This window comes from Globicephala melas, chromosome 8, assembly GCF_963455315.2.
Source record: "Globicephala melas chromosome 8, mGloMel1.2, whole genome shotgun sequence".
NCBI lineage: Eukaryota > Metazoa > Chordata > Mammalia > Artiodactyla > Delphinidae > Globicephala > Globicephala melas.
This window is the reverse complement of record NC_083321.1, coordinates 88836311-88861717: the sequence shown is the minus strand read 5'-3', so window position 1 is coordinate 88861717 and position 25407 is coordinate 88836311. Positions and strand designations below refer to the sequence as shown.

The window sequence follows — 25407 nt, the reverse complement described above, 5'->3', positions numbered from 1 at the left end:
GGATGGGGCCTGGTGAGACAAAGAAATGAATAATAAGAGATAGAAGATAAGAAAAGTCAGATAATCAATCCAATTTCTGAATAAGAGTTCCAGAAAAAGAAATTAAAAAGATATGAAAATAGCAAATAAATGAGGTAGGACCATTTCTCTGCACTGAATGACATGAATTTCCAGGCTAAAATGGCCCACTGAGAATCTATCCCAATAAATGAAAACAGACCTACATCAAGGCACATCATAGTGAAATTTCAGAACACTATAAAGAAAAGATCCTAAAGTCTTCTACAGGAGAAATAAACAAGTTTCATACAAATTATCAGGAATTAGAATGCACTGGCTTTCACAAATGCAACACAGAAAGCTAGAAAACCTGGAGCAACACCTCCAAAACTCTCAGGGAAAACAATTTCCAATGTAGAGAATTATGTATCAGGCAAATATAAATTAACTGCCACCAGCCTAGAAAACTTATAGTCTAGACTGAAAAAAAAGGGTTAGGTCTAGGATACATGTCTGAGAGGAAGAAAAAAGATAACCATGTTTTAACATATTGAGAGGGGATATATACTTCAGTTTGAGAACCTGACCATGAATTAATGATGGGTATGTAGAAAACTAAGCTAAAGAAAACTGAGGCCATAATAAACTCCAAAAAAATCCAGAAAACTGTAGAAGGAATAAAATCATAGCATACATCAAGGCTCAGCTGTGAAAAATATTTACTTGGTCATAATAATGTAAACATTAAAGATTGGTTTAACCAAAAATAGAAAAAATGCTATATTGGGAGGCCAAGGTAAAGGAAGTAGGAGGTGGTGGGCAGTGCGTACAGGAAAAAGTCAATAAATAATACCTGAGACTGAAAATTAAGAAAGTATAAATATGGAGATAAAAAACGTGGAAACAGCTAAAGGAGTAGAAAGTGGTTACTTTAGGGGAGTCAAAATCAATGGTTGGAGGGGTAAGAAGGAGTAGAAAGGGTTGGGGAAGGGGACTAATGTTTTTTGTTACAAGTCTTATAAAACTGACTGGGTTTTTTTTTGTCATTTGTTTTTTGTTTTTTGTTTTTGTGGTACGCGGGCCTCTCACTGTTGTGGCCTCTCCCGTTGAGGAGCACAGGCTCCGGACGCGCAGGCTCAGCGGCCATGGCTCACGGGCCCAGCGGCTCCGTGGCATGTGGGATCTTCCCGGACCAGGGTACGAACCCGTGTCCCCTGCATCGGCAGGCGGACTCTCAACCACTGCGCTACCAGGGAAGCCCAAAACTGACTTTTTAAACATGGACATTTCATTCTGCTAAAAGTAAAAAACTCAAGAGAGAAGGGAGGCATGACAACCAATTAAGTCCAATTGCTTGACTAGTTAGGATCTTTAATCTCAAGATATATTTAGTATAACTTAGCAGAGAAGAAACAAACTAGCTGACCCACCTTATCTTAATGGTAAATAAATAGCTATGGGCTTCAAGCCAAGCTGAGAAGCCAAACAGTATAACGAAGTCACTTTATAAGAATGAAATATGAAATCTCCTTTGTCCTAAATCCTTGGGGATTAGAATGTGTCATGAGTAGATTTTCCAGATGAGTAACACTAACTACATTGCCTCTTTCATTCCAACTTGCCATTGGTGAAGATAATGGTACCTACGTTTGTTTGATTTATTTTTCCAACTATATGGAAAAACAGTCTTAACTCCTTTAGCGCCTAGTACAGAGCTGAACACTAAAGACACATGCTCAAGAACTGTGTCCATATAATTGTTGCCTGCTGCTTGAAAATGAGGTTTAGTCATAAATAGGCATTATTTATACTACACTGTGTTAGAGACATGCCCTTGGCATTTGTGTTGTATAGGGCTTCCTTTTAAGCCAAATACTAAATGGCTAGGACTGACATGTTTTTTTGTGTTCTTGAGTCTGATTCATAATTTTTCCGTCCATTCAAAGTTACTACATCTTCTTACCATCAGTGTACCTGTACCTAGTGGTCATGTTTCATTTGATTCTAATCTGAATCTAGGAATCTTTATAAATGTGGTAGAATCTAGGAAATTAATTAAGAATATATGGGCTCTTTGTGAATAAAGGTTTAAGGGCTTTTAGGGCTTCCCTATGAGTCAAGTGTGTACAATTCAGTGCATGGGCTTTGGGGATGTGTATTTTGGCTATCCAGAGGCTGAATTCCTTCACTTCTTCACTCTTTCCCTTAATTCTTCATTCTTCATGTTCCAAAAAATAAAGGTTACCAGACAAATGATTTCCATATTAATCAAGTATCACCAGTAGGTTCTTTATCAGCAACCATTACTTCAAATATTATGGCTCCACCATTGACAGATTTAACATTAACTCTATGCAAATAGAATCTATATAAACCAATCTGTGTTTTAAACTTCCACTTTTCTCAAAATCAAGATGACTTTGCTTTCATGGAAGGTAAAGCAGCTAAGCAATGAGCCACAGCGTTTCCAACTCAGTTGCAACTCACGGTGAGTTCAATGCTGAACTCTCAGAGGATGAAAAATAAATGGAAAATTTGTGATTCTAATTATAATCAATATCTAAGTCCAGCACTAACTGTACACCCCTTCACTGTGAACTTTAGCAGAAAGAAGGGAAATGGGGGAAAAATGACTGAGTTTACTATGTGCCAGACAGTTGTATAAATTACCTCATTTTGTCCTCACAACAGCCCTTTTAGGTGGGTATTATTATCCCTGTCTCACACATAAATAAACTGAGTGTTGGAGAGATTAAATTACTGGATCAAGGCCATGGACAGCAGGAGAGCCACCTTTCAAAATCAAGTTTGATATAAAAGACCTACAGAGAGCGCCCTAAAATATGCACTGCCGCTAAAACACCAAAAAGAGATGCTAAATTAAGAAAGGAAGATATTGGGGGGGGGGTGGGGAGGAAGGTCCAAGAGGGAGGGGATATATATTTATACATATAGCTGATTCACTTCGTTGTACAGGAGAAACTAACACAACATTGTAAAGCAACTATACCCCAATCTAAAAAAAAGGAAGATAATTTATAACTATAACTTAAATCAAAGTGTTTGTATTGAATTTAGATCTTCTCATGCTCAGGATAGCAGATCTTTAAGGTTTCCATTTGTGCCCTAAATCTAAACATCATACAGCAACTGCAGCTTAAGTGGTGATGGGCAGTCTCTCATGTGGACAGAATGGACACTTGCAGATGAAATATGAATAAAAGAACATTAGAAAAGTGGTCAATCTCAACCTTTTCCACTCCTTTGCTGATCTGATCAAAGCAACGCATCCAATATGTGACAGGCAGAACAGACTTCAAAAGATTTTGCATGAAAAGTAATGACTAATGGGCATGGGATTTCTTTGGCAATAATAAAAATGTTTTGAAATTTTTTAAAAGGTAGGTGCATTGCCTCGCCAACCTCTTCTGGCTCTCTCCCTCAGTGTGCAGGTACATGTGCCCAGATGGCCCTCAGCTTAAAGCCTTCCCAACGAACACCTCTTCTCCCCTTCATTTTGGTCAAGTGCCCGGGATATCAGCTCTTACTCAGTCTTTGATTCTAAGAACTTGAATTTCACCATCCAGCTGAAATTATTCTAAGATCACCACTCTCCTCCAAATCCAAAGATGCTGCTTGAGTCTCATCCTCCTTATACTCTTACCCACCTCTTTTTTATTGCACTATTTGTTTTGCAGTCTGAACACAAAGCTCATTAGAGAAAGCTCAGATAGTATAAAAATTAATCTTCTTCCAGTCTTAAGAAGTGAAAGAGATTTTTTAAAACAAAATTGGGATCATGCTTATAAATACTATTTGTTTCCAACTCTTCCACTTAACATTATCATCCTTCTCTTACCTAGGCAGTCATACCACGAGGCTCTGGTTACCTTTTTTTGTTCAATATCACTTTCTAAATTATGGACAAGATACCATTCTAGATGCTACATAAACACAACAACATAAATACTTCAGGTGTGATAAAGACTCCACAATGTACGTGTTCTAATTCATGGTGTTTTTCTCTCCACCAAAAGAGGATAAAAATATAGACTACTACGACTCTCAGTCTTCTTGGTCTCCTTAGCTGGGCTTCCTTGCAAACACCCAAGTAATGTACCTCATCCACGCTAAATCCTTCCTTTACAGCCTCCTTCAGAGCTCACTTACACTGAGAAGAGTTCCAATCTCTCCTGGTGCACAGGTAATCTTTATCCTGCCTCGACAATCTTAGCCACATTTCTGGCTTTAAATGCCACCTGGTATTCCCAGTTGTCTTTTCTTTCTCCACTAGACAGTAAGCTCTCTTGCTATCAAGGAATTGTACTTGAGAGTTTGGGGGTTTTGTTTTACATCTGCAGCTAACAGATTTCGGAGATGCTCAGTAAGTATTTTCACTGTCACTACTTCTCTTCTCGTTCTCCCCCAAAACCCATTAAATCTCTATCCTGTCCCTTCTCTGCACTACAGATAGTTTTACCTTTTCTCTAGTCCTATATTCCTCCATCTATGAGGATTAGCTTTCTAACTTTTTTGACCTGAGTCATAACATGATATATGTTTTCCATCACAACCGGGTCAACAAAAGTTTAACAAAACAATACCTACCCTCACTACATAAGACATACTCTCTTTTCTATTCTATTCCATTCCTTCTTTTCTTCCTTTTATTCCTTCCTTCTTTTTAATGCTAGTGGAAGCCAACTGAATAGATTTCACCACCCACAACCTGCATACAAGTTAAGACACTAGGATGCCCAAATTTTTTCTAAAACCTAATGCGTATAAAACTGAGGTTATCCATCTTTCATCCAAGGTAACCCCTCTTCTCAATTCCCCGTCATACTGACAGTACCATGATTATTTCATTACCTTGGGTTTGTAGCTTAAAATTATTTCTCTCTCTCAGTCAGCTACCATTTTGGACCTAACATCTACCTCTTCTGGTTGATTTGTCATCTCCAACATGTCAGCTGTGTGTGTCCTTTTTATCCTTATCCAAAGCCATTACAAGTGTATCTGTTCTTTAAAATATATCGCAGTTGGATTTCTTTAACAAGCCCCTCTGATATATAGAATTTAATTTTTATAAGACTTTTCAGCTACACGTCTATTAATAAAAGGTAGAGTTGTGAAGTGTTTTGGTTTGCAGTGCATTCACATACATTATTTTATTTGCTTCTCCTACTCAAATGAGGAAATTACAGTTCGAAGATATTAAGTGACTCACACAGATTCTCTAGGCAGTTGGTGGCAGAGAGAAATCTTGAACCCAAATCTTTTTAATCTAAGCCCAACAGTTCATTTCCCCACATACACATCTTCCTACCCCATCAAGCAAAAGACTTTCATTAGACTTCACTGGCCTTCAAAGCGGCTTCAACTGGCTCTCCTATCTCCTAGCCTCTGGGTCCTCCATCATCTAGCTGATTTTTCATAATGCAGCAAAAATCCTTTTACCAGCTCATGATTTTGTCCAGCCACTATAGTGGCTGCCGCATAAAACCAAAACTCCCCTTAAGGACTGCAACGATCTCTATTGATTTGCTCCTACTTAATTCTCTGCTGATTCCTAGCTGGCAACAAACACACAGCCTAGCACAGCAGACGTTCAATTGCTGTAGTTGACTATACTCTTAAGTATTTTTTTAAATGATTTCTCTTACATCTCCAGCAGCACCCTCTCCTTTGCGCAGCATTTAAAATTTTAATAAGATTTGTCCCAATATCCAATCTGCTTTCGCTGCTCTTCAATACCAATAATTCTCTAGCTAGATGCTTCTCCTCCTACAGAGAGCTGGGTCCTTCCTCCTCTTATTTATCCTTATGTCCCCGGAGCTTCAGATCAAGTACTAGCTCTGCCACATCTTTTTCCAAACATTTAAACCAACCAAGACAATTTTTGCCTTTCCGAACAATTCTCACAATTATTACCCGTCTCCTTCCTTCTAGGCACTTATTCACATAGTACCTTTCAGGATTAAGTGTTTGAACAAAGTAAGTGGTTTCTCCCCAGCCATCTGAAAGCCTCTGCAGGCCTGGTATAACTTGCTTAAATGTATTTTGTTTTTCCCCTCAGCCTCCAGCACAGAACTCTGCACATCACATTCACAGCACACCTGTTTAATAAAGGTTTCAAATAAAACCTCCATGCAGGATGAACCTTTTAAAAGAAGGTATAGGTATATTGAGTACCTACAGCATATTACCTGTTTTACATATGTGATTTTATTTAAGCTCACCAAAATCCGTAAGGGAGGTGTCATTTTCTCCATTTTACACAGGGGAAGCGGGCTCAAAAGGGCAGCACCTTGCAGAATGTCAGTGACAGTGACCTCAACCTAGACCTGTCAGACTCCAAAGCTCTTGATACTGCCCTCCACCTACCACTGCCCCCCTCACTTCCATCAGATCGGTCAGCCCAGAAGCCAAGCAAATTCACATTTGCTTGGCTCGTATTCCAAGGCTATATGTATTCAAATTATCCTAACTTTAAAAAAGGATGAAATTCAGCCAACGAACGTTGTTATAGTCCCAGCTTCACCTGTGTAAATCACTTACCCCTTCTTAGACTCAGTTTCTATTTCAAGACCTAACACAATCTGCCCTTAGAGAACTGGTTTTTCTCCTCAAGTCTGGCCACTTCTCCCCAGGTACCCAACACTGTTCCCCAAACGTGACTGTATATATTCATATCTCCGTGTGTTGGTTCTGCTGAATCACCTCTTCTTCCTGTTCCATCCAGTGAAGGCAAACTGGTGCCCCACGCCCAGCTCAAGGGAGCCCCAAGCAGAGTTAATTGCTTCCTTCCTTGTGCTCCAATGGCATTTAATCCATGTCTCTATTTGTAAGTAGAGTATGTCTCTCCCCAACACTAGATGGTAAGCTCTAGAAGCAGAGGCATATCTTACTTGACTTCATAACCCAAAACTGAGCACAATTCCTGAAACTATTTGACCATCACAAGGTTTCAGGAAGGTTCACTGAATTAAGGAAGTCAGGAATATTTGTCGTGATTCAATGTTTGTTAAGTAGTCAATCAACCATGCCTTAAAACGAGAAGAGCGTCTGTCCTTCCTACTTCACAGAGAGTTCTTTAAACGTTACCTGCTCACTCACTCAACTACCCAAAGAAAGATTTCCCCCCCAATAATCTCTCATAGCACCCTTCTCCTTTCCTTAGTTTTTAATCAGAATATATAATTATAAAGATGTGTGTGAATTACTTTGCTAATGTCTATATTCCTCCACACTATTAGACTAGAAGCTCTACATAGGGATGATGTACGTTTAGGTAACAGGGATGATGTTATGTTTAGTCTACCACTGTATTCCTAGCACCCAACACCCAATAAGTGCTTGATAAATATTTACCGAATAAAAGATATGAAGATTAAAAGATATAATGCGTATCAAACACTCTGTGAATTGTACAGTGATGATTAAGACACACTTACTGGGATTATATATTCAGTTTATTCCCTCTTTGATAGCTAAACCTTCAGTCTCTTCTCCAGTATCATATGCCTTTAGCTGGCAAACCTCTTCCTGCCTCACCAATAGGGCACTTATGTTTGACTCATTTGAATAATAATATCAATTACCTTATTTTATTCCAGTTTGTAATTTACAAAAAATATCAGCAGTGAGACATATTAAATCACCTCAGATCTCACCTAAGATATTCTATAAAATAAAGGTCAAATAGCTTTTTCTTTTCAAAAATAACTTTGATTTTGATACATGGTTCTAATGTTCAAAGCAGCGCACAACATTTACAAGGTACGTGTTTAACACATTGGAACAATTAGCTTGTATTCTCAAGCGAGTGGGCCCAAGGAGACCAACACAGTTGCTATGGCAGGTCAGAAGTTTGCATGGGCTCCTCCGTTACACAGGGTCCTTCCAAGGCTCTGGGGGGGATGGGGACCTGATGACCTGTTCTAACGGTCGAAAGCAAGAGAGTACTGAATTTTCCTTAAAAAGGGCATTCAAAATTGTAGACCTTTTGGCCCCCATGAGACCCAGATGCATCCCTGTGCTAACGGCTTTCAACCTCATAAGGAGACCCTTTTCTCTCTGAAGTATTCATAAACCAACAAGACACGCAGGCATATTTAAAAACAGATTAAAAAAAAATCTAGTTCTCATCTTTGAAGTAGAGTTCCTATTACATTCTTCTTAAAGTCTGTCTAAAACAAGACCATTATGTCTGAATAATTATTTTTTCTAGACCCATATACATCCCTTTTTCTCCTTAATAAGCACAGCTCATGTGCATTCGAAAATATTCACAAGATCTCTACCAAGTAGGTGTTACGAATTTTCCCATTTCACAGAAGAGGAAACAAACTTAGAGAAGGGAACTGACTTGCCCAGGATCAAAGAGCTAATAAAGGGTCTGTGTGCCTGGGATTTCACCCTAGGGCCCTAGGCCGCTGGCCACACTTAATCTCTAGGCTCTCTTACTCACAGGGTTCCTTGACAGCAGAAATTAGGTCATCACGGTGCTTTGTAATTCCCCACAGAGCTGATGATAAAAAGCTGGCACTCAACATATTTGATGAAGTATTTAAGAGAATACCTATTGTAACCCAATCTCCAACAGTGTGATACCACTATGAATATTCCTAAATGGTGAGGTAATCAGATCTCTCAGGAATGATACAGGATGGAAAACAGGGCCAGATGTTGCCAGGGTTTGCAGCTCCAAATCAAAACTACTCAGGGAGAGTATCCAGTGGAATACAAGTTGTACAGAGGCCTTTCAAGTCATACCAGTGAGGCAATCTTTGAATTGAAAGGCAAGCATATTTACATATATCTGAGAGAAAACGAATGCCTAACAGGTTTATTAAAATCTTTTTTTAAATCAAAAACACACATACACAACATAGACCAAATGTCTTGTCCTTCTAGTATAGTTCTCTTTGAGTGATTGCCTGGAAGCTAAATTAATCCCGCAGGAAGGGAAAAGTGTGTCTACCTAACTGAAAACAGTGAACTCAGTGGCTGCATGCAGACGTGGCCGAACAGTGTGATACAATGAAAGTGCCCGAAAAGCCGCCATTTGGCACCCAGGTCAACATCAAAAGGCAAGGCCCCTAATGAGGATCTTCAGCCAAGAGACAGCATTTCAACACCGTGAAATAAAAGAGTGTAATGGCACCACTGGCAACGCCAAATAATTTACGTCCCTCTACATCAGCAAATGGTCTTAAAGTTTGGCACCAAGAGGTAATAACAAAAAGGGCTAGAGTTGACGTGCCTCTGACCTTCAGATTGACTTCGGCATTGCACTGCTCTACAGCAGTAAGTACATCTACTTGGATAATAGTTTCACTACATGTTTTTTTCATATGAAAAACTTGGGATCTCACAGAGACCTATTCACTAGGACTCGGAGAGGTCCTTGGGCATTCGCTCTTCCTAAGAGGCTGTCTCTGACAATATTGCTCAGAGACTCACCATTTGAAGAGATGTATAAAATTCTCCTCTGAATCGTATTATTTCTTCCTTTTTGACTAAAGGAATCTTAACCTTTAGTCTTCTTGATTCAAAGCTCAAAGAGCTATTATCATTACATGGCCTGTTGAGTCATGTTTTCAATTTCGTTTAATTTGTAACTCATTTTTAAGACTGGAAAAATGCTGCGTATAATTTCCTGTCACTTCTTTTAATGTTCCCAAAGTTTCTTAGCCTATATATCCGTTAGGTGACTAAACCGAAGAATCATCAGTTATGGAATTTACATTAAAATATTTATATTGACAGCATAAGACATGTGTGTACTCGGAAGCTCAATACTTCAATAGTGCAGAAGAGCCTTTTTAAAATGCCTTTGTCTCCTCCCAGGGTGACGGTTCCCAGACGACTGACGGGGGCAGGTGCCAGTCCCTTCTCTCCCCTCCCTGTCGATTGGTTCTGCTCTCCAGCACCACAAACCCGAGATCAGCAGGGAAAGTTCAAACCGTTCTTTAGTAACAGGTAGTCGATCACTTATTTTCCACCAAGACAGGAAGAACTGTCTGTAAAATATCTTTGGAGGTCTGCCAGCAGCACTGAAGTCCCTTTCAGTCTGGAAAGCAGCCCCAGTTCTGTAACTCTGAAGACCATAAACGTGGGGAATTCATCAAACTAATATTAAATAGAGGCTTTGTCGCCTTAAAAATTCAGTGCTTGGATCAGAAATTCCAAAGCCTGTATTTCAAGCAGTGTAAAGTTTACAAGATGCTGTCTGTAATTTACAAAACTGAGTTCTGCAGCAAATAAAAACGTCTGTCATGTCTAAAGATTAGTATTTGAATGACGAAATGGTGCTATTTTGAAAGGCAATTAAGATGTTGTTCCCTATTAAGAAAAAATATAGATTACTTACATTAAATGACATATTACCTATTTGAGGAAATCAATTAATGATAAATGTATTCCAAAGTAAAGCACTTATGCAAAACTCAGAATTCGGGGTTCCAGTGACTAATTTTTCTCTCTTCCTGCTGCCTTGACTAAGCACCTACAGTCCTTGCAAACAGCACACCCACACCATAATTTTTTTTTGGCAAACAATTAGTGCCTTAATTCTTGAACTATCAAGCTCGAGAAACAGTAACCACTTAAATCAACAAACCCTTAGTTTAATCAATCAGCATAGAGACTTGGATGAACCTCCTTTATTAAACATGCATATGTCCTGCTGTTTTCTGCTATTTTAATATTATTTTTTAAAAAACAGACCCTGGGTAAATGTATCTGGAAAGAAATCATCAAGTTCAGTGTGTTGGGGGAAGACAGGGGGAGCTTCTTGAAAACTGACTCTAAAAAACAATGTTAAGTGTTAGACTAATGAAAACTTAGCCCCAGTTGGCAGATCTTTAGAATCTTTGTAGTGGGAATAGCAACTCAAGAGCTATTAAACACGTGACAGGTCAAGCATCCACAATGTCTGGATTTTATTCTCTTTCGTTTAATTCTGTTGAATTTTAAATAAAGTTTAGGTTATTTTCAATATTTTAAAATATGCTAATAGTTGTTGAAAGAAAATTAACTTTTCGGTTTTTGGACAGAGTTGTAAAAGGTTTCCCACATTCTTAAATATGGCTTTATTACATTCCGTTAAATTTTGTTCAGAAAGATACATTACTGATATTAAAATGAAAACCAGTGAAAAAATATAGCTCACCATAACTGTATTCATAGCGAACTCCACTGAAACATACCTTAATTCGTTTAGTAAATGATATTATATATACTATAAATACAGTGCAAGCTAGCTTTTGGGTAGCAAATGTGTTCTTTGTTCTTAATCTGGTGCTACTTGTTAGAAAAGCAGTCCTGATCACTCCTTGACTCTTCCAAGTTAAACTGGCAGAGAGGATTATAAAATTATCAAATAAATGTATGACTTAACAACCATTCCAGATCATTCAATCAAACAATTTTTCCACAAAACATCTAAAACTGCAGTTAGAATAAACTCAAATTTGCTGTGTAATTCCACAACGTTTCACTTTATTCCTAAGGAGCAGAAGACACCAAAATGACAAAGGGGCAGCAGACCTGATTCCTTTGGTATATTAAGGTGAGCACACCTTACATCTAAATTTTCATGTGCGCCCAGTGGAGCAGAGACTGAGCAACCATTGTCCCTGGAGACAACAGAACACTGCAGGCCAAACAACAACAACAACAACAACAAAACGTATGTGTGTGTGTTTTCGTTTTTATTTTCGTCCTGATCCTTTGACTTGAACTCTACATTTTTTTTAAGCTATGGTAAAAACAATACTTTAATGGAAAATTATTTCTCTTTGGAAAACCACTCAACTTCTTTCTTTTGTTAAGCAACCTTGTATGTGTTTCCCGTTCTGCCTTCTTCCCATCCTCACGTTACTAGGGCCAGGAACGAGGACGCTTTCCTTCCAGAGAACACCGGTCAGAATGCCAGCCTTGCCTGGGCAGCCTTGAATATCCAACCTGGAATTCCCTGGGGATCCCAACACCAAGAGTTACACACATCACGACGCTGGAAAGGACGTCTGGTCGATCCCCCCTAAAGGCCTACCAAAGATCAGGTCTCTACCGTTACGCCCCCATCTAGAAGAGAGGACATCCCAGACACACACCCCCGCGTGCAGTGCGGGGAAATCGCGCCCGGGAGTCCCACGGACACGATGGGAAAGGGCATGCCCGGGCGGGGGGCGGGATGCTGACCCGGGGACGGCCGGTACAGAGCGAGAAGCCAGCTGGGGTTGGCCGACCCCCCCTCCCCCTCCCCCTCACTGGGTTCCTCACCACCCCTGCCAAGGCCCCGCCCCCGGCCCGCCCAGAGCTTCGCCCCCTGCCCACTGGTCAGCGCACGCGTGTCGGTGCGCCCAGCCTCTGCGCCCTCCCAGGCAGCACGCTCCGGTCTGGACGGTTCCGCGGGCGTGTGTGTGCCAGAGGGGCGGGAGGGATGCTCCAAGTCGGCGTGAAGGAGGCACGAGTGGGGAAGCACGGGCGGGCCAGACCAGGAGACCTCCCGGTAACCACCTCGACTCCATTTTATCTCCTCGGAAACTGGGCAGGCTGGGGACCCCGCCGCAGGGCGGGGTTCCTCCCGGCGCGGGGCGAGAGAGACCGTTACGCTGGAGCACCGGGAGACTGTCCTGGCAGCTCCCAGCCGCCACCCGCGCCGAAATAAAAGCCTCTCGCGGCTTCCCGCCCAGCCAGCCTCTCTCTGATTGGTCGCCATGGGAGGGACCCGAGTTAGCTGGAGGTGGCGGCGGAGCGCGGCTCTCGTGCCGCCCGGGGAGGGGTCGCGTTGGGTGCTCCCCGGCCCGCCCCGCGCGCTCCCCCACCCAGGTTCGGCCGTCTAGGGCAGCTCTAGCGGCAGCTGGCAGCGGCGGCCACAACACAGAGACCCCTCCGCCCGGCTTTCCTCGGGCGCTTCCCAGCACACGCCCCCCACCGAGAATGTCTGCCCACCCCACCCAGCTCTCTCCGGTTCCTGTTCCTTTTCTTCCCCCTCCCCGTCCGTCAGCTCCAAAACGCAAATCCTGGGGTGGGGCGGGGTGGGGTGGGGTGAGCAGCTGGAGGGAAGGGTGGGCACGCACTGAAGAATCTTCCAGGGAGGCCGGGATGGAAATACCCCAAATGAAATAAACCTCCCTCCCTGCCGCCAAGGTTTTATGGGCGGCGGCGCAGCCCCCGCCACCCGCGGCAGCATCACTACTGTCTTCCTCCCAGCTCCTATTGTTCGCACTTTGCCAGGGTCGGGAACCTCGCCCAAAGAAAGGAGACTGGGGCGAGGTGTTTCGGGCGGCTACCTGCCATTCTTCTCTCGCACCACGCAACATGGGGCTCGCGGTGCGTGTGAAGGCACACACGCGCACACACGCGCGCACACACACACCAGGCAGCCCCGATCACGCCCTCCTCGCCCTCCGCCCCTCCGCACTTCCTCCTGTCAAAACGCGGCGCTCGATCCTCCCATCCCTCTTGCTCCGGGCCGAGAGCAGGCTTTGCAACTAACCAGATATTTGGCAAATGAAAAACTAACGTCATACCGACGGGGGTGCAACAACGGCCACACAGCCCTGAAATTCTGCCCATTTCGCCCCATTTTTCAAACCGTTATTCGGCCGGGGCGGGGGCTAAAGGCGCAACGGCGGCGAGCCCCACTTTATTAGACCCAGGGAAATAACGATCGGGGGCGGCTGCCCCGGCCTTATTGTTCAGTCTTCGCGGAACCGGGGCTGACAAGCCCCTTCCCCACAGAACCCGAGCCTGTGCGGCTGCACCACCGAACCGCGGCCTCCCCCGCTCCGCCGCCCGCCACCCGCCTTCGGGGATGGAGCGCTGCCCATCGCCGGCGCGGCCGCAGCGTCCCGGGAGCGGGCTGCTCCGCTCCCAGCGCAGCGGGCACACAAAGTGGGAAGGGCGGGCGAGCTGGAGGGGCGCCTGGCGCTCTCTACGCGGGGAGGCTGCCCCAGTCCAGGCAGCCCGGGAGGGTTCGGGTGGGCAGCAAGGGCGACGCGCTCCTTCCTCAGCTCAACGAAAATGACCACTCTTAGCATTCCATGTAAAACCACCCCAAATAACAGCGTTCCTCGGGGGGAGGAGTTGGGGGAGGGTGCAATTAGCAAATCAAATTGCGAATATTAATTTTGAAAATGTACCTGCAGTTCCCAGGAAAAACAAAGTCCAGATGAAATCCTTAGTTTGCAGCATTGTAATGTGCTGGCCGGGAGGGATGTTCTTGCCGCGGTAAATTCTCTGCCCCCCCCTCCCTTGCAGCGAGTGTGGACGGCGGCAGAGCAACAGACCTAGGGGCAGACAATTGCCAGGCTGAGTATTATTATTTTTGCAGAATTGTTTCCTGCCAGCCGCTGCCGAGCTGCGTTCACGCGCTGATCGGAGAATGAGTGACAGTCCCAGCCTCAGCACATTCGCAACTCGGAGATCCTTGCGCTGGCCCGGGTTCGCTTTGATGGAACTGGGGATGGGAGCGGGGGGCGGGGGTGAGAACCTCACTGTGTCCTTCCACCACGCCGGCCACAAATAGTGCCGAACATCAAGGAGGTAAGAGAGACAGGGAAGGCAGCTGCGGCCGCCTGCAAAACCCGGCGTGGAACTGCCGGAGGAGTCGGGCTCTTTCACAGGCAGTCTTCCAGGCAGAACTGGGATTTCTTCTTTTCACACTTCTCGCCTGTGCCTCCGCGGTCCTTGCTGCCATCCAACCTTCCTTAATCAGGAAGGTAGGATACTTTAATAACTAGTAAATAATAAAAGTAAAATTTTGGGTTTGTGTAGGGTTTCAAAGTTGTCGAATCCTTCATTTAGATCCTAAGATCCTCGAATTATAAGGATAGCCTAGGACTTAGTTGTTTTAAGTGCAGGAAATTAGAAATTTGGAGAAGGAGGGGGATTGCTGTTGTTGGGTTTTGTTTGTTAATTTGTTTGTTTGTTTGTTTTATACTGGGTATGAAGTGTGCTCTCCCACAAAGAGGCAGCAGATCTCAGGGCAAGGAGGTGGGAAGCAACTTAAGTTAGAAGGAAAACGCAGATGTTTAGAAGGGATTTTCAGAAATAACTACAGGAAAATGTTTTCTTGTTTATAAATGCTGGAATCTGTGGCCTCTTTATAAAGATAACCAAGATTTTTTATGTAGGTTTTATGGTATAGGCACAATATTAAATAATATTTTCTTACAAGGGCATACAACCTCAATTCTTAAAGATTTTAATATAGAATATCACTGAGGTACCAACGCAAAGAGTTTCAATGAATCTTCCAGCTGTTATTTTAAACAGAAGAGGGTGGGGGAGCAAGGTGAAAATAAACATGTTTCAGCACCTGAGCAAGGTTTGAGTGTTTACGGAACAAAAGGTGAGGCAGAAAAAGGAGCTCACGGTGTCCTAGATGCTGGACTAGCCTACTAGCCTAGCACCGTGAAACCCTCCCAGAGGAAGGCTGCCTGTCTATGTTCAAAGCACCAATGCACCAACATCACCATGCACTCCATTTTTCTTTAAAGGTCAGACTCTCCACTGCTGTATCACTCTTTAAAAACCCATTCTCTGCTGGCTAACCAGCCAGTTACTGGAGAGGCTGGCACCCCTCCCCCTCCCCTCCTGTATACTAAACCCAGGTGGGCCAAACCAACAGGCTGAAATACAGGGGCCCCTGAAAAGTACTTCCTCCCCCAAATCTATCTTTCACAACATTTATTTTTGTAATATTTCCCTCATACCGACGATAAATAATTTTAAAATACAGAGAAGTAGAAAGAATCCCACAGATTCCAGAGATACCCACAGATTTTCTAAGTCTTCTGTGTATGCATATGATTTTTATCACTGACATAGTGTAGCAGCGCCTAACGTCTCATTATAAGCATTTTTCCAGTTTGTTAAAGAGTCCTTTGAAATCTTTTATGGCTATGTAGTATTTCTTCATATTGAAGGCTCTTCAATGGTTTCTCCACTGTTGGATATTTGGATTGTTTCCAGAGTTTAATAATATCAGTAATGGTTTTTGAGCATCTTTTAGTAAGTATTTATTGAACAACCACTGTATTTAGTCCTGTGCTGGGTACAGTGAATTATATAGTTGTTGTTGTTGTTTTTAATGGTTGCTGTATTTAGCATATTTGGCTTCAGACATGAGGTCCTGCTAACATGTAAAATTGCCACATTGGCCTGGTAAATGTAAGTGGGTAAATATATTAGACTCTTTGCTAAGGAAGAGGTTTTGATAGCAGGGAAAGATGGAGAGAACAGGCCTGAGGGGAGAGGGAAGAAAGTGAAGGTTGGGATACCCAACATAAATTTTTTCTATTTCTAATTTTACCGAGAGTGAGAGACACACCCTTCTCTGCAAACCTCCCTCCCTGTAGCCCCTATCCATAGAATCAAAAGATTCCTTGCTATTTTTCTCCCCAAATGTCCCTATTTTTAGTTTTTTAATGTGGGCAGGTGTGGAAATCCTATCTCACTTCAGCATGACTGAATCCCCCCCCAGCCCCTCCCTTCCCTGTGGGGCTGCTGCTCTCTGTTGTGATGATTCATTCTAGACCTCTGGTCCCCAGTCATTGCAGTCCACACTCCATGTATCTCTCCTGTGTTCTCTTAACAGGATCCGTCACTTGTGTCCAATTCGTCAGCTCTCCACTTGTCAGTGCCCACATCTGTGAGCTCTGGGTGTCAATCCTTTCCTGAACCTCACTTTGAAATGAGACAGAACTGTGTCCCTCCCCAGACCTCTTTCCCCAGAGGGAGTCCCAGGCTGTCAGGCCCACATTAATGAGCATCTAGCGAGTGAACAACCAGGGGACTGAAGCAGAGGAAGGAGACACTCAGGACTGCTTTAGAGATTGGAGCTTCCCTAATAAAGCAGAGAATGGGCTATAAAATCAGCCACAGCAAGAAGACCAGCCAGGAAGTTATGACAGTGCTCTCCGGATGGGCTGGCAGGTCCTGATCCTAGGCAGTGGCCCTGGGGAAGGAAGCCAACAGGAGCACAGATCTGAGAAATATTTCCAAGACAAAAAACAGCAGAACTTTGGAACTTTCTGAAGATGGGGGTCTGAGGCAGGGGAAGAAATCAGAATTGCTTCCATTCATTCAACAAATACTTATTCAGTATCAACTAGGTGCCTGGCACTGCTCTAGACACTCAAGACATAGCAGTAGACAAAAGAGTATCTTTGCCTTCATGGACTTCTGTTCTTATGGGGAAGACAGAAATTAATCTACAGATATCTAGTATGTAGATGGTAATATGTGCAAAGGAGAGCAATAAAGAGGGGTACAGGGGTAGGGAGTTCTGTGGGGGTTAGCATTTTGTACAGGGGAGCCAGGGAAACATCTCTGATTCAGGGATATCTGGCAAAGATCTCAAGAAAGTAATGACTCCAAAGCTTCCAGTGTGGGCAATTAAGTAGCTGCTGGTAACCTTGACAGGGAGTGGAAGAGGAAGGGCAGACTTAGACAAGGTAATAAGCAAAGGAGCAATGGTGTCAGCTCTGGACACACTAATTCTGAGACGTTTGAGGGATATCCAAGTGAAGATGTACAGAAGACGAACAGTCAGATGGAGAGGAGCCTAGAGAACATTAATATTTAAGCCGTGGGCAGACGGAACTGCCAAAGAAATAGTGAAAACACAGAGAGATAGAGAATTAGAATATTATAATGTCACCAACTCGAAAGGAGAAGAAAGTTTTGAAGTGGTCAAATAAGAAGGCTTAAAAGTTTCCTGGATTTGACCATTGGGAAGTCATGAGTGGTCTCTGAGAGAGCAACATTCGTGGGGAAGGGGAGACATCACCGTCCCAGGAACGGAAGACTGGCCAGGAAGGAGCAGCAGGGGGTGTGGACCACTCCTCAGAGGAGCCATGTGATACTGGAGGAGGAGTGTGATAAAGATAATAACAGAAAGACAAGCTTGAGGGAGAAGGAACCTTGAAAGCAGGTTTTCTTCTCTTCTTTTTGATATGAGGAGTTAATTATTAGGTTATAAAGTAAATTGAATTTGCCGCTAACTCCTGCTCACCATCACCACCACGTTATGGTCTAACTTAGACTACGTGAAAAAATGAACTTGGTCTAGAGTCAAGTGCTCTCACAGATGTTTTTCCTCATTTAAGGCTTCTTTCCTGTTGGTGTTGAAAAGGAGAACCAAGGCAAGACCTCAGAGCCCACAGAAATCCGAGGAACTCAGTTTAAACATTTGACATGAGCAAAATGCATTCTGGGAAACTCAGCAGCCTAAGCCCAAAGCCAAAGACAGTGACCTGGGGCTAGGAGAGGCTGGAGAAACAGAGGCATGCCCAAAGAGGTGAGTGTGATGTAGGAAAGAGAGGACCGCAGAGCTAAGGAGTGGGTCTCTAGGGAGCCCTCAGAGCTCCCTCTTAGCTTCTCATAGTCCTGATCTGGTTGACATGAGAAGTAACTTCTAGCTTCTACGGTGTGATGGGGCTGAGGCCACTGACATGCTTCCCTCCTTGCTCGAGGCTGGCTCAGGCCCTGGTTAAGGACTAGTGCACACTCGTCAGTTTGATCCAGCTGAATGATGCTGGGGACTCCAAAAGCTGAGGAATGAGAAAGGTCGACACAGAAACCACTACTTCTCTGTGCAGGTTGTGCGCTGCACAACTTCAAGGGGTGCCTTTCAAGTCCCACTCGTTATATATTTAACCAGATGTTAGGACAATTTTTGTGTCAAGTGCAAGTAAATAATCTCAGGGAAGGGGTGATGTTTCTTTTTTCTTTCTTTTCTTTCTTTCTTCCTTCCTCCGTCCCTCCCTTCTTTCCTTCTTTTTTTTTAAATTTTGCAGACACTTTATTAGAGAGTGCTTTCAACCCTGTATAGGAAGGGAAGGAAACAGTTTGGAAAGAGGGAGAAGCTGAGCCATACCACAGGCACAACAAGGTGTCAGTCAGCCCCTGGGTGCTGTGAAACCAGCTGTAGTGTCCTGGCATGGAACAGTCATCAGATTTAGGCTGAACCTGACCTTGGGAGAGGCAGCTGTCTGCAGCCAAGGGCAATTTCTCAAGGCTAACCGCTGAGAGCATCCTCCCAAGTAGAGAAGCATGTCATCCCCCAGTCCTGAAAGTGGCATCTGGGCAGCTTAGCACAGCATCCACACACAATTTTAGCTGTAAACCAAAATGTAATTGGGGGGAAAGCTAAATATTTTTTCTTTTCTTGGGAAAGAAGTATTTTCTGTGGGAAAATATATGTAACATAAAATTTACCATTTTAAGTCTACGCTTCTGTAGCATTAAATACATTCACATCGTAGTACAGCCATCACCATTATCCATCTCCAGAACTTTTTCACCTTCTCCAACTGAAACTCTGTACCCATTAAACAATAAATCCCCATTTCCATTCTTCGCCTAGCCCCTAATAACAACCATTCTACTTTCTGTCTCTATGAACCTGAATAGTTATACATACAAGAACAATCATATGTTTGTCCTTTTGTTCCTGTCTTATTTCACTTAGCATAATGTTTTCAAGGTTCACCTAAGTGGTAGCATGTGTCAAATTTTCCATTGTATGTATATACCACATTTTGTTCATCATTCATTCATCAGCTGATGCTTGGGTTGCTTCCACCTTTTGACTGTTATGAATAAAGCTGCTATGAACATTGATGTGTAAATATCTGTTCAAGTCCCTGCTTTCACTTCTTTGGGGTATGTACCTAGAAGTGGAATTGCTGAATCATGTGGTTTAATTTTTTGAGGAATTGCCATACATTTTCCACAGCTGCTGTATCATTTTATATTCCTACTGGCAATGCACATGGGTTCCAATTTCTCCACAACTTTGCTAACACTTTCCTTTTCTCCTTTCCTTCCTTTTTCCTTCCTTCCTTCCTCCCTTCCTCCATCCCTCCCTCCCTTCCTTTTTCTTTCTCTCTTCCTCATCCTTTCTTTCTTTCTTTCTTTTTCTTTCTTTCTCTCTTTTTTCTTTCTTCATTTCTTTCTTTTTTATTGTAGTCATCCTAGTGATTGTGAAATGGTATCTCATTATGATTTTATTTGCATTTCCCTAAGGTCTAGGGTTATTGAGCATCTTTTCATGTGCTCATTGCCCATTTGTATATCTTCTTTGAAGAAATATCTGTTCAAGTCCTTTGCCCATATTTTAATTGGGTTATTTGTTTTATGCTGTTGTTGAATTATAGGAGTTCTTTATATATTCTGAATATGAATCTCTTATTAGTTATACAATTTACTCCCATCCCATGGGTTAACTTTTCACTCTGTCGATAGTGTCCTTTGATACATAAGTTTTTAATTTTGATGAAGGCCAACATGTCTATGTTTCCTTTCGTCTTCTGTGCTTTTGGTATCATATTCAAGAATCATTGCCAAATCCAAAGTCTTGAAGTTTTCCCCCTATATTTTCTTCTAGTTTCATGGTTTTAGTTCTTACATTTAAGTCTTAGATCCATTTTGAGTTAGTTTTTGTACATGGGTAAGGTAAGGCTCCCGTGTTATTTATTTATTAGTTTTCCCAGCATTATTTGTTAAAAAATATTTCCCCATTGAATGGTCTTGGCATCCTGGTCAAAAATCCTTTAACCATATATGCAAGGATTTATCTATGGACTCTCTATTTTATTCCATTGGTCTATAGTCTGTCTTTACAACAATATCACACTGTTTTGATTACCACAGCTTTGTAGTAAGCTTTTAAATCAGAAAGTGTAAGACCTCCAACTTTGTTCTTCTTTTTCAAGATTATTTTGTTTATTTGGAATCGCTTGAGAGTCCATATGAATCTGATGCTAATTCTTCTTTTCAAAAAAGGTCATTGGGATTTTGGTAGAGATCAAGGGGTATTGTTTTCAAATCTGTCCAGAGTTGTTACCTGGTCTAGTGACATCTTGGGGATGGATGTGTGTTAGACATCGCACTCTAGAGCTATGGGAAACTGAGTCACAGTGAACTATCACAAATTGCCGACTTGGGTGATCTATTCTTTCCAATGTAGATACGGAGAGATGAAGCAGGATCAAATCACAAGAATCAGATCATGAAATTGCACAGCCAGTTTAGAGAGGTGACAGTGTGCTAATAAAGGAAAGATGGGTTTAAATGGTTTCTTGGCTTTACTAAACTCAAACCTCAGAAACTCAAACCTGTTTTATCTTTGAAAACAACCCCTCTGAAACAGGTGATTTAACAGTCTGGAGAAAGGAGCCAAGATTTCCATGTCAAGATCTTCTAAATCACAAAGTATGACTGAGCTAAAGTTAAAGACAGGATCACTTCCTTTCTCCTTCTTACACATCCTCCTACACACCCCAGCAGCAATGAAGTACAGTGAGGTGAGTCCTCAGGTCCTGGAGCTTGACAATCCAAGTTCAAGTCCTAGCTTCTCCACCTGTAGGCTCTGTGGATTTGGGCAAAGTATTTCCCACCTATAAACCTTGTTTTTTTCTTGGTCATAACACCTGCCTTAGAGATGTCTTATGAACATTAGTTAAAATAACATACATAGAAGGCTTAATGCAGGCCTGACACTCTTTCATTCAGCAGATATGTACTGAACCCCTGTCACATGCAAAGCACTGTGTTAGTTGTGGGCAATAAAAAGAAGTCAACAGAACACATGTGTTTACAGGCTTGTCAAGAAGACAAATAACTAAACAAAGAGACCAAAACAATTATAAACTATAATTAGAGTCATGAAAGATATAAACAGTATTGTTTGACAAAGAATGACAGTAGAGATATATTTTAGATCAAGGAGGGAGGTGACAGGTAAGTTGCAACCTAAAGAATGAAAAATACCCAGCCACGTTTCCAAGTAGAGGAGCATTCCAGGAATGTGCAAAGATCCAAGGTCAGAAAAATCTAAATGGTTCTAGAAACTAAGAGAATGTGAGTCTGAGATGGAAAGAGCAAGTGGGTTAAAGGACAAAAGATAGGCACCATGTGAGCCAACTTGAAGGCTAAAGTAAGGAGCTTGTATTGTAGTCAAAGTTCAAAGAAAGCCCCCGGAGGACTTGCAGCAGCAGAGTGACAGGAGTTGTTTTCCATGTTTTAATAACCACTCCGGCTGCCTTGTGGAAAATGGCTTATTAGAAGACAGGTGTGGATGTGGGGAGGCCAGTTATTACAGAAACCACCGCATAAATGCAGGGAAGAGATGATGGAGGCTGGGGAGGAGGTGGCAGGAGATGGAGAGGAGCAGAGATAAACTGGATCAAACTTGCTGATGGATGTGAGGAGAGAGGAGATGCAGAACATGCTAGGAGAATTTGTTTGGAGAGAAGGGGGGGATCAAGGGTTAGATTTTGGACAAGTTACATCTACCTGGGAGACATCCACATGGAAATGTCATATCAGTGGTCAGACATGAGTATGGAAGTCAGAAGAGAGAGATCTTAGCAGGAAATATAAATTTTGGAGTCATCAGCATCAGTGGCATCTAAACCCATGGGAAAGGATGAGGTCACTTAGCCAAAAATGAGGAGAAAGAAGAGAGGGAGGCTTAGGCCCTGATCTGGAGAAACACCAATTTTATGAGTTCAAGTGAAGAAAACAGAACAAGCGAGAAGACTGAGATGAGGTGTCATGAGGTCAGAGGTCAACCAGGAGAGAGCAGCATCTCAGGACCAGGGGAAGAGAGACTTGTAAAAAGGAAGGATGTGCCATGTGATGAATGCTGCTGAGAGGCCAGGTGAAATGAGGACAGAGAGGAGTATCCACGAGATTTGGGAATATGATGGTCATTAGTAACCTTGGCAAGAACAAATTCATACTCTCTGGGTTGAAAGTGAGTGCCTAATAAATGTTAGCTATAATAACAATAATAGGCTCCCTACTCATTCCTTCTTTGAGCTTCTGTGATAATAGAAAGACATCTGGGGACTGATCAGGGCACAGAAGTGCAGCACTCAATGATTATTCACACATACAAGTTGGTCTTATTTTAAGGTGTAAACTCAGACACCGCTGTCCTTCCTGAATAATTGCCATAGTAGTTGTAGACAACTAATGCTCTAAAAGATTTGGTTGCATCAATACTTGGGGTAAGAGGGGAAAATAGATCCCGTTCTCCTCCAACTATCTTTACTTCTCCTGCTCAGTGTCCCCCCTCCTGTTCCTCTGTGTCTTCTGTGGTTATACTGCTTCCCTTGGTCACACCCTAAAATACCAACAGGTATTGACCTCAGCACCAAGGAAAGGAGCCTAGTGGTCAGAGCCAACACTAAATTTAGGTCCTTCCAGGCTCATCTGTATCTTTGGAGCCAGAGAGGATCCCATCCAGGGAACCAGTACCCACTTGTGCCACCTCCTCTCCTAAGAGCAAGCACCTTGGGGAATGAGAGAAGAGTTAAGAAAATGAGGAAGCAAGATGGCAACCATTCGTAATGAAAGGCAAAGGCATTCATCCCATTCCCACTATTACCACCACCGCCGCTTCTTTGCAAGAAGAACAAAACTGCTTGCCTCCTTTACACAGCCACTGCATTACATCTCTCTTTTTTTTTCTTTTTAACATCTTTATTGGAGTATAATTGCTTTACAATGGTGTGTTAGTTTCTGCTTTATAACAAAGTGAATCAGTTATACATATACATATGTTCCCATATCTCTTCCCTCTTGTGTCTCCCTCCCTCCCACCCTCCCTATCCTTGATCCACCTTCTAGAGAAATGGAAATAAAAACAAAAATAAACAAATGGGACCTAATGAAACGTCAAAGCTTTTGCACAGCAAAGGAAACCATAAACAAGACCAAAAGACAACCCTCAGAATGGGAGAAAATATTTGCAAATGAAGCAACTGACAAAGGATTAATCTCCAAAATTTACAAGCAGCTCAATAACAAAAAAACAAACAACCCAATCCAAAAATGGGCAGAAGACCTAAATAGACATTTCTCCAAAGAAGATATACAGATTGCCAACAAATATATGAAAGAATGCTCAACATCGTTAATCATTAGAGAAATGCAAATCAAAACTACATCTCTCTTGAGAATCCTCTGGAACCATCCTGAAAAACCACAGCACCAAAGAAGATGGTGTTGCTGGTTCTATACTAGTGACAAAATCCCAAAGAACTCTGAATTTGAAGTCAATATGGGTCTAAATGCCACCTACCCCCACCCCACACACACCTTCCAAACACTGGCAGCCATTTCTACCCTTGTCCCTCTACCCCTTGGGTGCAGTTGGTTCCACAGAGCCCGAGAGCTCCCAGGAGCTCCCAGGAGATACAGTGCTCATTCTAGTCACTGTCTCCAAAAGAGAAATTCCAGCAAGAACTGTGGAGTGAGCAGGCACGTTCCAGGATGGGAGGCTCCCCCCAACCACCATCTGTCCTTGCATCAGCAAAGGAGCAATCAAAAAGGAAGATTCCACTCAGTGACTCTGAGCAGGGGACGAATGTGACCTTGACCTCTGGTCCAAGCTACTCTTCCATGACCCCCCACCTCCACTGCCCCACCATAAACGTCACTCTAAATTTTATTGAAGGAATGGGATGAGTAAACAAACCAAGAAACAGCTCATACAACTCAATATGAAAAAAAAAAAGAATCAAAAAATGGGCAGAAGACCTCAGTAAACATTTTTTTCCAAAGAAGACATACAGATGGCTAACAGACTATCAACGTTGCTAATTATTAGAGAAATGCAAATCAAAACAACAATGAGATATCACCTCACACCTGTCAGAATGGATATCATTGAAAAGTCTACAGATAACAAATGTGGAGAGGATGTGGAAAAAGGGAACCCTCCTACACTGTTAGTGGGAATGTAAATTGGTGCAGCCACTATGGAAAACCGTATGGAGGTTCCTCAAAACACTAAATATAGAACTACCATATGATCCAGCAATTCCACTCCTGGCTATATATCTGGAAAAAATGAAAACAATAGTTTGAAAAGATACATGTAGCTCAGTGTTCATAGCAGTGCTGTTCACAGTAGCCAAAATACGAAGCAAACCGTGTCCATCAACAGATGAATGGATAAAGAAGTTGTGGTATATATATGCAATGGAATATTACTCAGCCATAAAAAAGAATGAAATAATGCCATTTGCAGCAACATGGATGGACCTAGAGAATATTATGCTTAGTGAAATAAGCTAAAGAAAGACAAACACCATATGATATCACAAAAAGTGGAGATTAAGAGATGCTACACATGAGTATATATGCGAAACAGAAACAGAATCACAGATATAGAAAACAAGCGTGGTTATCAGAGGGGAGAGGGGAACGGGAGTCAAGTTAAAGGTACAGGATTAAGAGAGACAAACTGCTATGTATATAATAGATAAGCAACAAGGATATATTGTACAGCACAAGGAAATATAGCCATTTTCTTGTGATAACTTTTAATGGAGTATAAACTATAAAAGTACTGAGTCACTATGCTATACA

The 25407-nt window shown here is 42.5% G+C and overlaps 1 protein-coding gene across 18 annotated transcripts in view; it reads right to left on the bottom strand.

Moving 5' to 3' along the window:
• The window catches only part of NCAM1 (neural cell adhesion molecule 1), a 318154-nt gene extending 303615 nt beyond the window's left edge, over positions 1–14539 (bottom strand). For 17 of the 18 annotated variants that reach the window (XM_060304055.1, XM_060304049.1, XM_060304056.1 and 14 more), the window contains exon 1: positions 14157–14348. In XM_060304055.1, coding sequence (XP_060160038.1) covers positions 14157–14208 — 52 coding nt within the window. In that variant the 5' untranslated portion in view covers positions 14209–14348. Of the gene's footprint in view, positions 1–14156 lie in introns of all 18 variants that reach the window. The other variant, XM_060304054.1, reaches the window with a different exon arrangement.
• Between the last annotated feature and the right edge of the window lie 10868 nt (positions 14540–25407).